The sequence below is a fragment of the Pinus tabuliformis genome, chromosome X (assembly GCF_031772625.1).
Source record: "Pinus tabuliformis cultivar Carrire ecotype Pingquan chromosome X, CPIR1, whole genome shotgun sequence".
NCBI classification, from domain to species: Eukaryota; Viridiplantae; Streptophyta; class Pinopsida; order Pinales; family Pinaceae; genus Pinus; species Pinus tabuliformis.
Window position 1 is genome coordinate 910,959,298 of NC_142308.1, and position 22,841 is coordinate 910,982,138.

At 34.1% G+C, this 22,841-nt stretch overlaps 1 protein-coding gene across 1 annotated transcript; it reads left to right on the top strand.

The window, feature by feature from the left end:
- Nucleotides 1-20,288: 20,288 nt before the first annotated feature.
- On the top strand, nucleotides 20,289-20,903 carry LOC149142644 (F-box protein GID2-like). Its single transcript, XM_089446381.1, has one exon. The coding sequence runs from the start codon at nucleotides 20,444-20,446 to the stop codon at nucleotides 20,870-20,872; it is 429 nt and encodes a 142-aa protein (XP_089302507.1). The 5' UTR covers nucleotides 20,289-20,443; the 3' UTR covers nucleotides 20,873-20,903.
- The last annotated feature ends 1,938 nt before the right edge of the window (nucleotides 20,904-22,841 follow it).

The following is a 22,841-nucleotide window of genomic DNA, read 5'->3' on the forward strand; positions in this document are numbered from 1 at the left end:
ATAGAACATAAAAAAATTCTGAAAGAGCATGATAAGAAAGAAACCATGACACAAATATTTGATTACGGAGTTCGTCTAGTTTGGACTACGTCTTCGGGCCCTCCTCAATAGTGTGGAGGCCTTCATTCATTAAGTGGCATAAAAAGAGAAAAAAATACAAGAAACATTCTTTATAATTCTTACCTTGAAGATAGAAAATGGACGAAGAATGGAGGGCCCAGCTTCACGAACAAGCAATACCACTAAAATCCTAGCGAAAAATCATGCAAAAATGCCTATCCAAACACCCAATTCTCATAATTGGGCCTTCTCCACCTTCTCAAAACCTCCATGCTCCTCAAGGAATGTTCCGAGCCTTCTCCCAAGTTAGGGTCTGTTGCATAAAATAGCTTATGAACTACTCTATCAGTCCTCTATTCCTTTCTCTGAAACATAGAGTTCTTTATATATGTTGGTTGTATAATCCCTCAATACTCGGGTAGTTCCAAACAAATGACAAAGTTAACGAGCGAATTTGATTTAATAATACATAGAATCTCGACCCTCAATAATATATGGTAACAACTCTTTTCAAATATGGTAAAATTGTTTAACTATGTGTTTAACCAAGCGGGCCCTTTACTATCGACGTTTCCCCCTCTCAGTGTTTCCAATCGGTGGGTAGACCCAAAGCCCATACAACAATTTCCCTATGATAACTGCGGACCCAACAAACTTATTAACGAGAATATATAATATACCGAGTGTGGGGGATCCATATCACAAATCGCAATTAGACAAATCCAAAGTTTGATACAAGATGCCACTGCTTCCCGTGCAAAATTTGATTGCGATATCACAAATCGCAACATGATTTTGTGATTGCGATCGCATTGCAAGTTGGCTTGCTTCGAGGGCCGATTATTTAACCCTTGTGCGATTATGATTTGATTGCATTGCAAAAATGGCTGATTTTCCTTAAGTCGTGGCCTCTTTATTATGCGATCAACGATATGCAAGACCAATGACAGCGTGCCACTTGGCACTTCCCCATTCACTGAGAGTGTATGCCATGTCATCTCCTCATGCCACCTAGACAAGTCAAACATAAATTTTGAATTTTTCTATCTTTTTCATATCAACTCGTATTTGAGTGTCGTTCACACCGTTGAAATCATAATAACGAACACTTCGATCCAATGCTAAGTTTATACAAATTTTGCCACTGTGAGTTTTGAGCCTTTTACCATGCCACTAGTACTTTTTTAAGATCCACCTAGATCATCGAGGATTAGAAAGTGTTCATAGCATCTACTACGATTACAACAACCCCCAAGTCAAGGACCTCTTCCTTTTCTTTATTTGTAGTACTTTTATTTGTCATCTATCATGCAAATGTGACATTCCATATATGCAATGGCTACTAATTTTGTTTCCCTTTGCTTGTGGTCCATCAAAGACACACTCGGACGAGTGGGTTATCACCGTGGAATGATAGGTAAAGTTTCCACGGGTAGCCCTCTGTCTCACATATATGCCACTCTCGTCTCATTTCCACCTCAAATGGGTCTCAAAGGTTTTCTTGATATATTATTTAGTAAATGGCATCTTTGGGAAATTACAAGAGAGAATTCGAGTAGTTTGTCATTTGAACATTGTTTACTTCCATGTGTTCCTAAGTTTGTTTCAAGGACGAAGTTAGGGTTAGAGGTTGTGTTCCTAAGTTTGTTTCAAGGACGAAGTTAGGGTTAGAGGTTGGGATTACTTATTCCGCTCACCTCTCCTCTCACATCTACCAACCCTATTATCAGAGCCACGTGTGACTTTAGGGTGTTTGGAAGGGTTTCTATTTCCTCTTATTGACTTTTTTTTTGGCGTATTTTCCTCGGGGTTTTCTGCTACCCTCAAATTTTGGGTTTCTAATTTATGCACTATTTCTGCCACTTGCATATTCAGTTTGGTATGAATAAGGTTAGTGCTCTCCTCCTTGTAGTGAAACGAAGACCATTTAGTTGTATCAATGCTTTGTTGTTGTTTACATAACCATTTGTTTAGGTTGGTTTCTCATTAGGCTATCCACAACAATTTTTCTCTTCTCTGTTAACTTACAACTTTTCTTTCTTATGGTAATTCACATGAATTTGTATTTATGTAGGGATAGTTCCTTGTATTTATGTTTCACATGAATTTGTGCTATTACCTATAGCGCTCAGCTTGCATTATCTCTCGCCCACCTATCCTCATTGTGGTTTTTGCTGGCATTTTATCACGGGTCCAACACTTTTCATTGTAGCCTTTCTTAGGCCAAAAGTTCTTACTATGACTAACTACTAGGGTTTCACAGTATTGACGTTGGATTATCCACTTTAGTGGAGTATCACTTATTCTACGTTTTGGAGCTGTGCGCCTATACTGTTGATTATGGTTTCATGACGTTTTTTATTTTCCTTTACAGTTTAACATAATGTGTGTGCGAAGTGACAATATCTTGAGATGAAGCTCGGCTGGACTGCAACCCTCCATAGGATTAATTAATTGATATGTAATCCCAGTTTTGGTACATGTATTTGTTTTATGGTTTTGATTGCATAAGTCTAAGGCACCAAGACCTCGACTCATGACACGATCCTCCTGTCCAGTGCTGTGTTGTATATTTGAATGGAGAAGGTGTATATATTGTGGACAATATTTTTTTCCTTTAATGAACAATAGAGAATATTTTGCAATCTCTGATGTTCATGCCATAGTTGTTTACTAATTCTCATTATTAACAAGCATAAAAACATCAGTAACATTTTGTATCAAATATGTTCACTTCCAGAGAAATTTACTATTTCTATAATGCTCAGTTTACCGTTTATTTTGCATATGATTTTTAGACTGTAACACGACAGATGCCTATAGTCTGAACTCATATTTTTACCTAGTATTTGTAATTTCTCATTACGAAATATGCATAAGGTGAAGTATGTATAATATTATAATTTATGTATATATTATCATTTTGCTCATTTGACCTACGAGATTTGAGTTTGGGTTTCACAACTGATATAGTCGAACTAATGAACCATCTCTGGTTAACAACTTATTTCATGCCTAACACTGGGATAAATGTGATTCACACTAAGTTGGCAGGAATAAAAAATTCCTGTAGTTACTCCTTGCTACATGATCCTTTAAGATCTACGATCTAATACCTCGTACATGTTCTGTTTATCTGATGGAAAAGGCTTGTCCGTTAATGCTACCTAAGCTCATAACAAACTTTAATTTACTCCTTATTTCCTATTTACAAATCATGTGCATAGTCGCTAATTACTCGTAATTATAAAAAAAACTAGTTTTATTTTTTTTCTCTAAATATACCTAGTATTATTTCATTTGGGCTTGTGGTTTATGCCTCTATTTTACATATGGGTGTTTCCTACCATGATCATATGAGGTAGAGATTCATTTACCCTCACGTTGTCATAATTAACTCGTAATACCTGAAATCAGTATCAACCAATAGTCTAAGTTTCTAACAGAACTTGTAATTCTCGCAGGAATATAATTTTAACAGGAATTAGATCCATGAGAGTATCTTTTTCTCAACCCTAGATTCACCAATAATTCCATACTACTCACCTTCCCGTCAAACAACATTAGAATACTCACTAACCTTTCTAGATTTACCGTAATTCTCTCCTACTACATTTACAACAAGGATTAACCACATTCAGTAACAACAAAGAAAACTATCGCTTTCATTAACAACAAAGAAATGATCACGTTCATTAACAAAAGGAAATAATCACATTCGATAGCGTTCATAGATCTAACCAAAATCGTTATTTTCCTGTTCAGTCAGAAACCTGCACTAGAGCAAGCCACTAACCACCCAACCACCACGAAGTGCCTCGAGTTCAACCGAGCTTAGATTTGTTTTCCAGAGAATCAACAAGCTCATTGATTCTCCCTTTAAGTAATTATTACCTTCTTCACAATACTTTTTCCATTTCACCCACGTCTCCCTTTTATAATCTTTATTTCTTTCTTGCCCAGGCCTTTGCTTTGAAAGCGTGACTTTCTTTTAAAATTCTAATCATCTCATTCTGTCTTCTCTAATTGCATAGTTTCCATTAATATATATATGAAAATACTTTCCATTAATATATATAAAAATACTTATTTACCATCATTATCCAATGTATCCTTATGGCTTTAGTGCCATTTTATACGCACAAAATTAAAACAACATTATCTAGTAGTGGAAATTACATATCAAGGGTCCCAAATGGGAGTGGCATTATAGGTATCATGAGAAACTATCCTTAACCACTTAGATCTTATGTGTGAGATATGGATAAAATCACTTGACTTGACAAAGTCAATTTCGTACGAAATCATAATAGAAAGGATGCATTATCGCCCTTGGCCATCATGATGAATAATGGAATGAATATGAAGATGGAGCATTAGAAGGAAAATTGGGAGGCTAGTATGAATTAAATTAATGTAAGCACCGTTAATTAAAATAATATTATGAAGAGAAACAAACACATGGAAAAAGTGGAGTCAATAAAAAATAAAATAGAAAAAAGGGAACACAATTAACTTTGGTTGAACATGCAATGTAAATAGATCTTCATGGAAACATGCTAAGTTGAAGCCAAAGAAGCAAGGATGGTTTGATGTTTAGAAAAGGGGCCATGGAGTAGGAATTATTACAAAAGATTTGGTATAACACTAAAAGATACTATATGATCAATTTTTTTTTTGGCTCAGCCTCAATGGTTGGAGGAAGGAAGGTATGCCAACTCTTTTCATTTGAAGCTTATGATTAAAAGTATAATTTTTAAAATAAGTCTTGGGTAGTTTAGGTAGCTTATGTTGTGATGGAAGTGAAATAAAGTATTACTGAAAAAGACATTTTGAGTTTGAATCTTGTACTATTCTTCTTTGTTGAGCAGTAAATACTAAACATATAAAATGGAAAAGAAGAGAATCCTACTATTTAACAAAAAAAAATATAATTTTTAACATTTTGAAACAAGTCTCTCTTTTTTTCTATGGCATGAGGATATAAATAGAGAAAATTGATTAAATTTTTTTCCCATATATAAGAAGTGTGGGATAATTTCTGAATAAATAAAAATAAATTGTAAACTAAAATAATTCTTCCATACTTATTTATGCATTTAAATGAGTTTTATAATATATTAATTTTAGTACATCAACCCTCCGACATTAGATATAGATATATGAAGCTTAAAAACTAATATTGTATCTTTTTTCATATCTTAAAGCCGTCTCTCGTAAAATGCGGTTGTGTAAGCTTTAATATCTAATTATAATGAAAAATTTCTTGTTAGGATATTCCGACACATAGGATATAGTTAAGTTCAACTTGGTCTAGTATAGAGTTAGGTTAGAGTTAGGTAAAGTGTGTTTCTTTACCGTTGTACATTTTGTAACTTACAATCCGACGGTCACGATATGTAGTGATCCGACGGTTCACTCTCACCTCGGTATTACCGACACTTGATCCGTGGCTTGACACCCGATTGGTCCATGAATTCTATTTAAAGCGCATGGAGGGTCATTGTTCGGGTAATCCGTGCATGAGAGAAGCTTATGTAAATTTTCATTCTTTGATTAATAAATTGCCTGTAGTACCCACGTTGGGACAGGCCGTGGACTGTTTCCCTCCTTGCACTTTGAGGGTTTTAACCACGTCAAAAATACTGGTGTATTGATTTAAGATCTGGTTGTGAGCGGTGTCCTTTTGGTATTCTTTCTGAGGAACTTACCCTGTAAAACCGCCTATTTTTTTGAGATCTATCCATTGGAACACTTACTTTCAGCATCTTCAGCTTCAGTTTTTTTTAAAAAATGGAAAGTCCATGCCAAGTCATTCTTGACAGCACTAACTACTTCCAATGGGTAGCCTACATGGGAGATTTACTTAGAAGTAAAGGTCTCTATAGAATAGCCACAGACCAAGAGAAGAAACCAAAAGATGAAGACAAGGCGGCAAAATGGGAAAATAGACAAGATCAAGCACGTGGTTTGATAGGGATGTTTGTTTCTCCTGATCTTAGATTCCACATTGCAGAACTTGAGACTCCTCATGAAGCATTAGAAAAACTTGCTAAAGTTTTTGGAATTAAAAATGAAATTAGAGCCCATCAACTTGAAAATGAGCTGCTTACTTTGGATCCTAATAATTTTTCTTGCATTGAATATTTCTTGTCCAAATTCAAGACCCTTAGATATCTCTTGGAAGGTGTTAAAGTTAAGAAAGAATATGGTAACCTTATTTATTCCATCCTTACTAAGTTGGGACTAGCCTACTCTGTATTTGTTTCCACTTTCCATTCTACAAGGGAAGCTTTCATTTGTCAAGGACAAGAATACAAGGCCCCTTCCTTTGACTCATTTTGTGATTCCTTAATAAGAGAACAAGAAAAACTCTTACACCTTGGTCTTCTTAATCTTGGAAACTCTTCCGCGAAAGCGTTAGCCGCCTAGCAGCAACCAAATTCAAAGAATCCTAAGAAGTCATATCCTCAAAAGAATGGTCCTAAACCATCTCAGCCTCAAAATGAAAGATCATTTCAGCAAAATGATAAGACCAATAAAAAAAAAATGGAAGAAGTCTGATAGACATTGTAACTTTTGTAATCGAGATGTCCACTTAGAATCTAAATGCTTTAAGAAGATGGAAGCCTTGGAAGCCGCAATGAAGAAACATAACATCCATGTGGAGCCTACTTCAACTTCAACTTCCGGAATGGCACTTTCTGCATGTCATTATCAATCATCTCAGTCTGGTTATGCATTAAATGTATCTTCTTCTTCTTCTCATTCTCATGAGTGGCTCATTGATTCTGGAGCCTCTTGTCACATGGCCAAAAATCAAGCCATGTTTTCTTCTTTAAATGATTGTAACACCAAAAATATATATATTGGTGATGATAGATCTCTTAATGTTGTAGGGACTGGAACTGTTCATCTAGACGATGGTCAGTTTAATGATGTATTATGTGTTCCAACCTTATCCTGCAACCTTCTATCTGTCTATCAGATAACTCATTCAGGTGAAGGTAAAATTGTTGAATTTTCACCTCACGATTTTGTAATCAAGGATCTAAAAGATCCTAAACAGATTCTAGCTACTAGTCTTGCTGATGATTCCAAAAGGTTGTATAAGTTTCACAACTTTGGGTCATCAAATCTTCCCTCAGTATTTGTTGCTCATAATGATGAAGTGAGCAAACTTTGGCATGAGCGATTTGGTCACTTAAACTATCGCTCCCTTCAGCATCTATGTAAAGAAAATATGGTGACAGGTCTTCCTATGGTATCTTGCAGAGATGGTGTTTGTTCCGGATGTGTACTCGGAAAACATCATCGGGACAGTTTTGACAAACGTGCCTCTTGGCACGCCTCAGCCCCTTTACAGCTTGTGCACAGTGATTTATGTGGTCCTCTTCCTGTTGCTTCATTCTCTGGCTGCAAGTACTTCTTAACTTTCATTGATGATTTCTCCAGACGCACTTGGGTATACTTCTTAAAACTCAAGAGTGAAGTATTTAACACTTTTTTGGCCTTCAAAGCCTTTGTTGAAAAACAATCTGGACATCAAATTCTTAAGCTAAGAACTGATAATGGTGGAGAATATGTTAAAAACACATTCATCAACTTTTGCACCAAAAATGGAATTCAAATGCAACATACTGTTCCATACAATCCACAACAAAATGGTGTAGCTGAAAGGAAAAATCGCACCTTAAAGGAAATGGCTAATTGTATGCTGCAATCTAGAGGACTCAGTCTTAGTTTTTGGGCCGAAGCAATTAATTGTGCAAATTATATAATCAATCACACTCCTACTAAGGTTCTAGAGAATATCACTCCAGAAGAAGCTTGGAGTTCCATTAAACCAGATGTAAGTCACTTTCGTGTGTTTGGAAGTGAAGCATGGGCCCATATTCCAGATGAAAAGCATAAAGCTTTAGAACCTAAGAGTGAGAAATGTACTTTTGTTCGATATTCTGAAGATGTAAAAGGTTATAGACTTATTCCATTTAAGTCCAAAAATGTTATCATTAGAAGAGATGTAAAATTTGATGAAACTAAATCGGCCTGCGAGCCTAGTCCGGCGGATGTGCCACCTCTTCCTATCTCTTCTACTTTTGAAAACATTTCTTCTTCAGATGATGAAAGCGAGGATGATAATCCTCCCCCACCTTCTCAGGATCCTCAACTTCCAAGATGGTTCCGTGCTACTCGGGATGTAGCAGGTGATCTTGCCGGTGATCCTACAGATCAGCGACGTACACGTTCTCAGTTTGAAAGAGCCTCTTCTTTACTGGCTCAAGCTCCAGTAAATCATGATCCTGACACTTTTGCAGAAGCTTCAGGCCATCCACATTGGGAAGCAGCTATGAATGAAGAATATCATTCATTGATGACAAATGATACATGGGATCTTGTTCCTCTACCAAAGGGACGCAAACTTGTTAGATGTAAATGGGTTTACAGAACCAAGTACAGACCAGATGGGAAAGTTGATAAACATAAAGCTCGTCTCGTTGCTAAGGGCTTTTCACAGGTTGAAGGCATTGACTACACTGAAACCTTCTCCCCTGTTGCCAAAATGAACTCTATCTGCCTTGTTCTTTCCCTTGCTGCTTCTTTAAAATGGGAAGTCCATCAGATGGATGTTAAATCTGCCTTCTTGCATGGGGACTTGCAGGAAGAAATCTATATGGAACAACCCATTGGCTTCATACAAACAGACTCCAGCCTTGTTTGTCGACTTAAAAAATCCCTTTATGGCCTCAAGCAAGCTCCTCGGGCTTGGTATGCCAAAATGGATAGCTTTCTTTTAGAATCTGGCTTTTCTAGGTGTCATTTTGACAATACTTTCTACACCAAGAAAGTGGGCAACTCTCTTATCATCCTTGTTCTTTATGTTGATGATCTTATTCTTATTGGTAGTGATCCCAACCTTATAAACCATGTGAAGTCCAGCCTTAAAAAGAAATTTGAAATGACAGACTTAGGACACTTACACTATTTTCTTGGTCTTCAAGTCTTGCAATCCCAAGAGGGTATTTTTCTTTCCCAGTCCAAGTATGCTTGTGATATTCTTCGTCATTTTCACATGGAAGACTGTAAGCCAACCCCTTCTCCCTTTCAGTCTAGAGTCAAACTTTCAGTCTCTTGTACTTCTCCTGAAGTTGATGCTACCTTATACCGTCAACTTGTCGGAAAACTCTTGTATTTAACCCATACTCGTCCTGATCTTTCCTTTGCTGTTGGCCTTGTTGCTCGTTTTATGCAAAACCCCCGTGAAAGTCATTGGAAAGTAGCTAAAAGAATACTTCATTATGTTCGAGGTACACTACAGTTTGGGATTCATTACAGTGCCAAAGCAGCTCCTCTGTTAGTTGGTTTCACTGATTCTGATTGGGCTGGTGACCCTGATGATCGGAAGTCTACTGCCGGTTATGTCTTCACTCTTGGTTCAGGACCTATTACATGGGCTTGTAAGAAACAGGCTGCCATTTCTCTTTCGTCAGCAGAAGCAGAGTATCGTGGTGCCGTGGAAGCTAGTAAGGAAGCCTTGTGGCTTCGTGAGATCCTACCAGAGTTTGGCTTTGAGCAGCAGCATCCAACCACACTTTGGTGTGATAATCAAAGTGCCATTCAGCTATGCAAAGATCCAGTCCAGCATCAGCGCAGCAAACACATTGAACTACACATGCACTTCATCAGAGAGCTCATTCATGACCATGTTCTTGAAGTGCAATATTGTCCAACAGATGATCAGGTTGCAGACATCTTCACAAAGGCTCTCACAGAGGCGAAGTTCACTAAACTTCGATATATGCTTGGAGTTCAGGAAGTTGTCACTAAGGGGGGATAGGCTCTAGTGCCTCCTTCCTTCTCCTATTGTGTCATATTTGCAAATCCTTCAATCCTATCCCAAGTTGTTCTTAAGAGGGGATGTTAGGATATTCCGACACATAGGATATAGTTAAGTTCAACTTGGTCTAGTATAGAGTTAGGTTAGAGTTAGGTAAAGTGTGTTTCTTTACCGTTGTACATTTTGTAACTTACAATCGGACAGTCACGATATGTAGTGATCTGACGGTTCACTCTCACCTCGGTATTACCGACACTTGATCTGTGGCTTGACACCCGATTGGTCCATGAATTCTATTTAAAGCGCATGGAGGGTCATTGTTCGGGTAATCCGTGCATGAGAGAAACTTATGTAAATTTTCATTCTTTGATTAATAAATTGCCTGTAGTACCCACGTTGGGACAGGCCGTGGACTGTTTCCCTCCTCGTACTTTGAGGGTTTTAACCACGTCAAAAATACTGGTGTATTGATTTGAGATCTGGTTGTGAGCGGTGTCCTTTTGGTATTCTTTCTGAGGAGCTTACCCTGTAAATTCCTACATTTCTAACTGATACAAAATTACTTTTATAACAAATCTCATTAAAATAATTTTCAAGGAAAATAATTCTTTTATAAATTTAAAATTTTATAATAATTTTTAACCTAATTAAGGGATGAAAATTTCGAAACCAAATCACATAAAAATCCCCTTCTGTTATATATATAGATATAACCTTTAAATTGAATCTAAATCTAAATCTAAAACGAGGACTTTAATGCCTTTTTAAATAAAAAAAAATATTTTAAACTTGTGAGAAGATAAGCTACCGAAGGAAGGAATTTTCCAAATTAACTTTAAATTCATTCTAAAATGACAATCTGAATATTCTTTAAATTAATTTGTGAACACTTTATTATAATATTTTAGCGATATTATAGTATTTTAGGTATTTTTCAACCTGATAAATTTATATGGGAAGTTAAAATCTTAATTTAAATAACAAAGATTGATTTGTAAATTAGTTCGTAAACTTTTTATTATAGTATTTTAGGGATTTTTGAGCCTGATAAATTTGTTTATGTAATTAAAGGCCTAAATTAAACAATAAAAATGAACATTTGACGAACTAATTTTAATCTGAGAAATTCTTTAAAATCTAATTATTAAACAACATCTTTTCCACGCTAAAGTGTTTTAGAAATATTTTAATAAGATAAATCTACATATATAATCAAAATGTCAATTTAAATAACATAGATGAAAACTTGGAAAAAAATCGAAAACTCTTTACATTGTAATAATTAAATATCGCTTTTTCCAAACTAATATTCTAGAAATCTTTCAAAAAAGTAAATCTATATGTATTTAAAATCTCAATTTAAATAACAAAAATTAAAATTAAATAAAATAATTTTAACCTGTTTCACTAAATAAAAAATAACCTCTTTAAAATCTGATAATTAAACACCTTTTCCAAACTAAGCTTACATTCAACAACATGGTTATCAGAGTCCTCGAGGTGTATTAAATCAAAATAAGCCAAGACAAAATAATGAAAGTCTAAATCATATGTTTGACGTACTGCGCACATTGACATAAAACGCCTTGTACACAACGTTGTCTAGCTATTTAACCTTTTCTATGTATAAGCCAATTGTCACTTCTCGTCCGAGTGAGCAGACAACGCTAACATAAACAATGGCACTAATAGTAAACTAAGGATCAGGAACAAGGCATTGAATCAAGGTTTAAGAAGAGGCCAGCGTATCATCATCCCATGACATCATGAAAGGTAGATTAAACCAGGTATTGGAAAAAAAAATATTGTGTTAGAATACAAGTAGGTTGTTTAATTTAATGAGAGATAAATAGTTGGAAAAGCTTATTATATCTGGTGTATTTTATTAAGTGTGTGCTAAAAAAAAGTTTTGCGTTTCTAAATTTTTGGAATAATTTATAAAGTTGTTAAAAGTTATTATATTTTAAGAATTAATTTTTTATTTTTGATAATTTTTGAAAATTAAATTTTTTTATTTTTATTTTTATTTTTATAATGGATTAGTACATATAAAGTCATTAATTTAAATAATAATTATTTATAAAAAAATTAATAAAAAAAATTATTTGTAAAATAATTATATTTAAAAAATATATTTTTATATGGATTTGGAGTATGTCTTAAAATTATTTTTGTTTGGCTAAAAGCAAGCACAACTCAAGACTGAGATTCATCTTGCAAGAGTCAAAACATGTTTCCCTAAAAAACATTAAAATGTTATTCCAAGTGGTAGGTTTCCTTAAATAAAAGCCATGTAGTTTTCATTGAATAACTATAATGAGTTAACAGCATTAACTATTAACAATTAAAAATAATTGTCCTTACTATTAAATTGACAACTAAATTACACTACACCAATTTAAGTATTAAATTGACAACTGAATTACACTCCACCAATCTAAGTAATACAAGTAATACAAATGATTAATACTTGCATCAAATCAATCAGTGAATACCGAGTGCACCATTCTAATCGAATTAAGAGGTTTCTCCAAAAACAAACTCTCAGACCCAGTCCACCATTCTAATCAAATTGAAAAGTTCCTCCAAAAACGAACGTGCAGACCGACCGATGGAATCCTCGCAAGCACATATGCGAGCAACTGATGAGTATCCAATGCAGGAGTGTGCATGAAAAAGTCGAGAAGAAATTGGTATCTGAACCAGTAACTACAAGTTGCGTGTTAGAGACTTTTGGAATATGTGTTGGATTTAACATCAACTAGGTGCACGCGTTTGATTCTTTTCGTTAGAATTTGATGTTTGGATTTTTATAACGAAATAACTAAGCAAACATAACAAAAAAACACTAGGTGAAGCGAGAGATAGAGTACACATTTTACAGATGAACATGATTTTTAAAAAAGTATGCACTTTTCGGAGTTGAAAGCATTTCATAATTTTTTTATTTTTAATTTTTTTATATTTGCCATTCAGTCATTTACTTTTAAATTCAAAAATATATATATATTTTTTCTAAGTAAAGGTTAATTCTATTAATAAAAGGAAAATATAGTTATAAGGAGGTAAAGACCTCAGAGGAAGCCGAGGCTCTCCAACAGAACTCACAAACTATCCCACTGTTGTGAGAACCAGATACAAAAGGCCCAGAAGCCATACAAACAGAGAAGCACCACACTACACGTCAAAGGAGAGCTGTAGCCAAAATTTCTAAGCTGCCCGGATAACCTTATACATAACTGAAAAACCAAGGACCTCATAAACTTGCCGAGCCAAGAACTGATACAAAACATATTAACAGAAGATCTCATAAACTTGCCGAGCCAAGACCTCATACAAAACACATTAACAAAAGCCGTAATGACACAGCACATTGGACAAAAGAACCAAAAGAGAAACTGCGACATCAAACGTGGTCCACGAGGCATCAAGCATCATTATTGGGGTCCTAAGCTTCCTTCTTCACCACGCATGGATTGCCCATCCACGAGTCATCAACATTGTCCTCAGCACCTATACCGCTGCCACCTAGAAGAGGTGCCAAGCACTAATTTCCATGAGAGGAGCTCGCTGGATGAACAGAGGCCGAGATTTCCTGTATGTTGTCTTCTGGTGCCTTAAAGACATCAGGGACACACCCCTCAGCCTGCAACTCACCACAATTGAACACAATGCCAACATCTTCTCCCTGGAGCTCGCTATCATCTTAAGACTGCGAAGTTGAGGTATGCACAGAGACACTAGGCCGAGCTTCTTCCTCCACCAGAATTACAGTGACGCTGGCAGAGAGAACTGGTCTATTGAGATGACTTTGGAATTTGAAGTGGGTGGTTTGGAACAAATTGTGCGTGAAAGGCTTGCCATTGTTTGAGGAAGGGGAAGCCGAAGCGAGAGGAATAACATTATGGGGAGCACGCTCAGAATGCCAACAGATTCCACGACTGCCTCCTCGGCGAGAACAACCACGACGACGCACCATTGTCAAGGGAACAGAGTAACCTGAAGGAGATGAAGAGCAAGGCTAGACAGAGCACGTTCGAAGGTAAGGGAGCGAAATAAGAGTCTTACACCACACATGCAACCAAGCTAGCGGAGCATTGCAGGGATGCAGAGACTTAGACGAACTGATGAAGGGAGATCTGATGGGAATGACAGTGGATAGAGCCAATGAAGCCATAAATAAAAAAAATGTGAAGAGTCTCGAATAGGAGGCGCATTCAATTCCGAATGCCTGATGATCTGCAGGTACCTGTTATGATCTTGCTTCATCCGCGGGAGAATTTTGGAGGTTCTGCGGACCTGCCACCTGTAGGACGAGATGTCGGCTCTGCATAAATCTTTCATTAATTATAACATTAATGCACCCGCATCGAGGTTAAATTCAAAAATATTAATGTAATATAATTTTTCATAATTATTTATGTGAAGGAACGAGAGTATTTTAAAAAAAATCTTCATCTATAATAATGAATATATAATTAAAACTATGATTTAACAAAATAAAATTTTAAGAAATAACAATTTTTCTATTGTCTTGATAATCTAATTTAAGTATTATTAAATTTAATAAACTTAATGAATTCAACATTAAGTAAATAATCACATCCACAACTATATAAACCATCGAAAATATCTGGTTAGACGAGAAACAACCTTCCTAAAAACATGAAACAAATTTTGAATAGACACTCAAGCTTAAAAAATGTTAAAGAAAACACAACCACAACCTAAAATAGAGAATCATTTAAGTTTTATATTTTTAATAATTTAATTAAATATAATAAAATAGTGTTAATACTATAGGTTATATTTTAATTTCAGAAAAACATTCATATATTTAATTATTTAGTTTGGTGATTTCAATATAGTTTATGAAATTTAATTAAACATGATATTACCTTTTTTTTTTCTGGATAAAGACTATTTTATTAAAAAGATAAAGAAAAATATTTACAGAGAGGATTAAACCTGTGAGGGGGCCGTAGCCTGCGCATCGCCAAAAAGACTATTGCAGGTAGCAAGGTGCATTCCTTTTACAAAATTGAGAGTTTTAGAAGCGAGAATTGTAGTGAGCTTGAGAGACCAAAAACTAAATTGTTCTATAGGTGATCGAAGCTTCAGAGGTAGCTGATCACTTACAAAAATGCTATCCTTTAAAACTGCTATTACAAAAAGATTCAAAACCAGACTTTTGACCTGAAGACTATAGTATTTCATGTTGATAACAAAAGAAGCTGGAGACATGCACATAATGAACCATGGGAACATAACACGAGTACCAGAAATCAGAAGAGGGATTGCTGTCATGACACTAGAGCCAGAAGTCTTTAAATCTGCGGAGGAGAGCTTGTCGCGTCCACATTTTCCTGGTTGGGGGAGCCAATCCAGGTCACCATTACATTGTCTTTAGCTTCCATCATACTGCCTTCTCGAGGGAGAACAAGATTCAGAACGCTTCCAGAAAGGCGCGCTGGTTCACAAGCAAGAATTTGCTCTTGTGGTGAAGCTGGCGAGGGTTGAGGGTCTTCCTGAAGGCCATCCTCGTGCTGCACGAAAGTGTCACTGAAGACTACTCCAGCCATGTCACCCTGAAAGTCTCTTGAATTCTGAGACTGAGACTGAGCCCTGGAGGTTTCATCTGAGCTTATAAGCTCATCTTCCTCCTCCGAGAAGATAACAGTAATAGTGGCTAAGATTAGAGGCTTATTGAGCCTACTTCTGCACTTGAACCGAGTAGTTTGAAAGGATCTATTCAGAGAGGGCCGAGAATGATCAGAGGGCGGAGAGGATGGAGAGGCAGAGGCTAAAGGAGTAATGTGTTGAGGGGCCGAGCCACCACGACCCCGAGAAACTCCATGAGAACTTGAATTGCTTCCACGCCGGGGGACGCTACATCGACGAGCCATTACAAGGTGCGCAGGCAGCTTCGGTGAATAGGGAGACTGAAGCTGGGGGGAAAGCGACCAGACATAGGCTGAATGGACCCAGTTAAAGGACCAGACACCTGCGTGATAAACCCAATTGCTAGACTCGCCACAGATGGAGTAGACCAGGTTAAGAAACCAGGCATAGGCAGAATGAACCGAGTGGACCAGACACAGGCGGAGAAAACCAAAACAATAAACCAGACACAAGCGGAGAAGACCAAATCAATAGACCAGACATAGGCAGAATGAAACAGGTTAAGCAGCCAGAGGGGCTTCCATACACCCTGAGCTGCGCAGGGGTGCTGAAAGCATAACGAGTAGAGGAAAACCAGAATGCAGATGTCTGAAAATCTCGTATCGAATGAGCCGTGATTAAAGCACGCCATGATTAAATCCCTTGTCTGAAGATCTCGAGTCGAATGAACCATAAATACTGTGACCAGAGCCTTGATATCACATACCGTAAACCGCTGGATCCGTCCAAGTGTGTGGACAGCTGCCTCTATCGCATGCATTGTGATTAACACGCAGTTATTACACCCGCATCCGGATAATTAAACATGATATTATCAATTATTGGTATTGTATAGAAATTTTATTAATAATTTTTTATCTTATTATTTTTTGTAGAAGGCAAGTTATACTGTGCTTTATTTTCGTAAAAAAATAATTTTGAATTATTTCTGAAAAAATAACTTTGTGTTATAAATTTTAAACATATGTATCAAATTGATTAAAATTTTGAAAAAAAAAATTATGTTAATATTTTAAAAACAAATATTTAATTTCAATCTAATTTTATAACATTTTTTGAATAAAAACTTAATATTTCATGTTTTTTAACTATTAATAATAAGGCTCATTTTATCAATGATATTATTAAATTATAAATAGATTTTGTTACAATAACATGGGCACTACTATGTATCAATACTACTTGTCCAAAAAAACATAACTCTTTTCTAAATGAAAATGTTTTATAACATTTTTAGGAAGAAACTTTTATTGTTTTAAATTTTTATATTAATTTAAAATATATTAAAATATACTTAATTTAGATATCTGTGTAATTAATAAATATAAATTTAAAATTCTGAATAAAATTATTATTTAAATATATAATATTTATTATTTAAATATATAATAATGTATTCTTAATTTAGATATATGTTTAATTAATATATATAATTTTATATAAATTTAAAATATTGAATAAAATTTTTATCAAGAAAGACAATAAGTTTAAAGTAAATATTTTTATTTTATAATTTTATTTTTTAGTAAGATAAAGGATATTTTTATATATTTAATTTCTAACAATTTTAGTTATTTAATGACAAATATTTCATAATTAAAGAGCTTATTAAGAAGTATAATTATAACCATTTATTTTTTTTTAATTAACTGAAAAATTTTATAAAAAAAAGTTGAGTTTGTTTAATTTTCAATGTATTATGAATGCAATGTAATGTATTAAGAATGTAATTAATATTATGTAATATATTTCCTATTATACACCACTTCACTTCATAGCAAGTTTAAATGTTTATAGGTTTTTAGTGGTTATAAATTGTCATTTTAAGGTTCAACAAATTTGAAATGTGCAAAATAGGAATTGGTCCATTAAAAAGTAAAGGAATGTAACACCCCACATCAAGACAACATATATACCCAACATTTATTCTCCCATTCATATTATAACATGCAAAAACAACGAGCTTCATGTCAACTATAAACAATGATCATCCATATTGTTTCATGTAGTTTATTTTGGCTTAGTCTAACTTATATATGAAATAAACATTTTCATTCGAATGGTCAAAACCATTTCAAGAAAGAATGAGATTTTATGTTATTTAAAATGCATTTTTGAATGCATAAATAGATTCAAGACCCTTAAAAACTCCTTGGGGCACTTTTATATATTAAAATTTTGGTTAAATTTAACTAGCAAAAATGTTGTCAAAAAGGGTCATTTTATTTACAAGTTAGATGCCTTTTGGTACTAGAAATAGAACACAAATTTTCTTTTTTTTCCTTTTTTTCTTTCTTTGTAGTTTATTATTTTATATTAAGAGTAGAGATAGAACAATTATGGTGTTTCTATTTATGCATTGGATATTTTTATCAAGGCTTGCACTATGGGTAAAGCTAGAGAAGTTATTTATGAGTTTAATTTATTTATTATTATTATGTTATATATTTGATAACTTGAATTTGAATATTTAACTTATTAACATATTTAAGTTACAATAACTTCAACTATGAATTACTTTTTACAAAAGTTACTGGTAACCTTGGAGAAGTTTTTTATTTTTGTGTTTAACTTATTTGTTATTTATTTATTATTATTATCTTATATATTTGATAATTTTAATTTTAATATTTAATTCTTTAATATATTTAAGCCACAATAAATTCAACTAACAATTACTTTTCACAAAAGATAAAGGTACTAACCCTCCATATTAAACTTGTTATGAATTATGAATTGATTATTAATATATAACATGCATATATCTATTTCGTAATAAATGAGGTTGATAGGAAAAAATACACTTGGAAAAAAAATATGTATTTTATTTTTAACTTAATGTATCAATTGTTATAGATATTTCACTAAAATGGTTTCTAGCAACATACTATATAATATTCTAAAATTTCAGAATATAAAAATTAATTGTTTTTGGACTCTAGATTAATTTGTTACTAAATTTTCTTGAATTTATAAACTAATTGAAATACAAAAAAGAAAAGAAATGCACATATACATGCTATTCACAAAAATGAACACAATATTTACACTTGGAGACCAAATTAAGGAGAAAAATTAACAAAAAGGTGAGCCCAATGATCCTCTTTCCTTACTTGATCTATAAAAAATACATATAAATGAATAAGAAGTCATTATAGAGTAACTTTTTGACACTTTGGCATAAAGCAAGTGCTACATAATACTCCTCACTCTTTTTATGCTCCCATACCACTACTAAATATTTTTTTGGGCAATATAATAAGTAAAATGCTAAAGAATGGAGCCACTTCTCCTAGTGGCTCACTATTTGACATATTTTGATAACCATCTAGGGTTAGGATATACTCAATTAGTGGTAAAGTTTTTGCGGCTTCTAAAATCATCTTGAAAGTCCACATGTGGCTAGCCCCACACACTTATAATAGTGAGAACAAGATAGATCAATTTGTGAGAAACCTTACATTAATATTTAAAATACATCAAAATATAGAATAACATCCAAAAAAATATTGCTATAAGCTATTGATTGGGTAAGCCCAAAACTCTCATTTGATGCTTAGAATAGCTTCTGAAATGGGTTTTTTAAGCCAATGCCACTAAATTTTTTCACCCATAAAGTTGGAAAAAAAAAATAGAGAACAAACTATATAAGAATCCAATTTAAATTAAAACCATATCTATAAATCCAAAAGAGTGAAAATCAAGGAAAGGGTTTATGTTTTATATGTCTTAAAATAATGAACGATGCAGAGAAGTGTTATCCTTGAGAATGCCGTAACCGACAGAAGCAAGTATCATGGATTTTGTAATGGATAAGTTGAAGATGAGATGTTGAGGAAGCTCCCTATGCAAGTTAGGGTTATCCCATCCTTAAATTAGAGATATGTTGGCTGTGGAAACTCCTGAAAAAAACCCCACCCGTGCAGCCATTACTCATTACGAAATGCTCCTTTGCTCGTGGAAACTATTATTTTTTGACATAAAGCCTCCTAATCATGGATAACCATGAATTGTACACTTTATGACAGTGAATCGGGTATGAAATTCGATTAAAGTGGTTTGGCTAGTACTTTTAAATTCCTTTTTAAATCTAAAATATTTAAAACACAATTGAGTGCATGAAAAGCTATTACGATGAGCACGAACCAATGCATGATTTATATTATTTTAACAAAAGACATGACGGTTTTTGATGACGTTAGTTATAATTCTAATTTAAAAGCCGCTTGTGAGCATAGAGCTATTATGATGAACATCAATATTCGTGGAATATCTTTTTGTTAAACCATAGGACTCCAAAGGGATTAGATAGATGTAAAATATTAAATAAATAAAATTTATTATAGTCATGTAAGACAGAATACCTAAAATACGGCAAAACCACTCGACCCTTCTATGGGTGAAACGTTGATATCCAGAATGCTTAAATCTTATGCTAAGATGAGATGTTGATTTCCACAAATCCCTAACTCTTATGATAAGATGGGACGGTAGGAGCCGCCTCTTTCAACTATGCTTCTCCGTCGCTTCCAAATAAATAATCGAAAGCCATACTTTTAGCGTCTGGTCGCGTGCTCGTATTGCAAACTAAATTAATTTGTGGCGACCTTCCTATTTCATATTAAACCCTCTCCACTAAAATTAACAGGATGGAGTCGTATATTTAATACAAGATTTCTTCTGCTTGGCTCCACACTCTTAAGAACGCAGCCGATCCTCACTTCCGTCAGTTCTTGCCTTTGAGTAGCTCCCAGATGTATCCTTCTTTGCCATTCACAATATTTCTTCATTCCACAACCATAATTTCTTGCTTGTAAGTAGTGACTGAAACCCTTGGTATTCTTCTACCTGCAACTAGAGAGTATGGATTCCTCGAATTCGTGGTGCCCGCTGCAGTACAACGAAGATATTGTGGTGGAAGTGTTGAGGTATCTGGATGCCAAGTCCCTGGCCATGGCGAGCTGTGTGAACAGGCAGTGGAAACGTGCTGTGGAGACGGAGAGGCTGTGGGAGGGGGTTTGCACAAAGCAGTGGACTGCAGCGGGGGAGTCGCAGAATATGAGAGCCGTGGTGATAGCGCTGGGAGGATATCGGCGCTTCTTCTTTCTTTGTTTGCGCCCACTTCTTTATCGTTCTCTTCCCACCAGGCCCTGTAGCAATGATGGGGTCATCCCACTCTCGCTTTCTCTCTTCTCCACGGATTGCTACGAGCGCCTCGGCAGAAGCAAGGGCTACCTAAGTGACGACGAACCTTTCATAACCCCCGTTGGGTTGTACAGGATGGAAATTTGATGCTGTTGAGCGTTCGAAAATCTCCTGTGATTTTGCATGCTTCCAGAAAAGTTGCTTCCATTGTCATCAGATTTTTTTTTCTTCCTTCCTTTTCTAATATTTAAGAATCCATTTTCTTCACTTCTGTGCTATGTAATTTTGTACGCAGTTACTGTTTGTAATTTAGTTATACCCTATTTACGCAGTCTGGCTTTCTAATTCAGACATTTTTCAGTGTCGACTATATTAAATACTTATTTTCCCTTGTTTTTGATATAGTTATGCCGAAGGCGTTTTTATACGGGACAGATCCCATCGATCTTCTTTTTCCCGACCACTAACCACGCGTCTTTTAGACTAGGTAATCTTTCACTGCCAGCAGTCCCTTGCGGCAGGCCCTTGTCTACCAGCGAGGGTTGGCTTGTTGGAATTTGACGGGAAATTCTGTCTTTAAATGCATGTGACGTTTAAATATTTTTACAGTGATAGTGTCCTTACTATTGCAATTGATAAGTGTGCTCACTATCCTTACTATTGCAATTGATAAGTGTGCTCACTATTGGAATTGGCGAGCTTAATCATTTTATTAATTAATTAATCAAAGGATTTAAATTCAAAGATGTCACTATATCAATAGATGGAATTCACACTACTAAATTGGAATTCACGCCACTAAATTGGCTGTATATGTAAATTAGATGATTAAACATTAATTACCATTTGATTTGTTAATTGACAAGTGTCAAGATTAACGAGAATGGGAAGACTACAAAACTTTACACACACTTACCATAACAACACTAATAGGATTACAAAATCTTACACATACACCTGTCATAATAGTCTAAAGGTGTATTTAGGAATAAGATGATTATCAGTTCCAAAATATTGATAAATTGTGTCCAATTCCAAATAATCAATTTCACCCTTTCATGTTCTTAATAGTAATTTGTAAAGAGATAAATTAAACAAAGCAATCTTTTATCCAAATAGGTTCTTTTTTTCATTAGGTCTTTATAACTTTAAAATAAAAGGTACATTACTGTGCAAAATTCACTTATGTAATGTAAAACATTGTAATAAATATGAAAAAAATGTAATATTCTAATTTTTATTGGACTAATTATAATTTAGCATTTTGAAATTTATATAATCTAGTTATCTTTCTTAATTTAATTGTTATTAGTTACACAACATTTCTATTTCACAAATAAATTCATGAAAATTGATAATGTATTTCAATATAAGTTACATTGATAATATATAGTTTTTTTTTCTTTTAATTTTTATATTTATAATTACTTGTTGAGATTAATTAAGGTGTTATTTTTAGCTTTTAATATTTAAACTTATTTTCTAACATTGAATTCTATATTTAAATTTGGAATATAACTTCCAATTTCACTTCAAATTCAAATTCCAATTTATTAAAGGTAACTGTATGAGTAATGGTTGTAGTTATGCTTCGTAATTTAATTGTTATTAGTTATACAATATTTCCATTTCACAAATAAATTCATGAAATTTGATAATGTATTTCAATATAAATTATATTGATAATATATAATTTTTTATTTTAATTTTTATACTTATAATTATTTGTTGAGATTAATTTTTAGTTTTTAATAATTAAATTTATTTTATGACTTTGAATTCTATATTTAAATTCAGAATATAGTTTCCAATTCCACTTCAAATTCAAATTCCAACTTCTTAAAGCTAACAATATGAGTAATGGTTATTTTATTATACATGTTTCCAATATTAATATTTATTGTGGCTATTATGGTTCATTTGCAACTTTTTGCATGCTAAAACTTGGACGAATATATGGAAAAGAGGAGGAATAAGAGCAAGGTTTATTGGGTGAGTGTTTCAAATTGTCATTAAATATTTATTGTTATTCATCACTATGTAGTTAAATATTATGTTTTATGTTGGATTGGAAGGTGGAGGAATAAGAGCAAGGTTTCTTCGCTAATACTTTCAA

Coding starts and splice junctions, on each gene's coding strand:
- LOC149142644 (XM_089446381.1), top strand. CDS start 20,444: ATGGATTCCTCGAATTCGTGGTGCCCGCTGCAGTACAACGAAGATATT.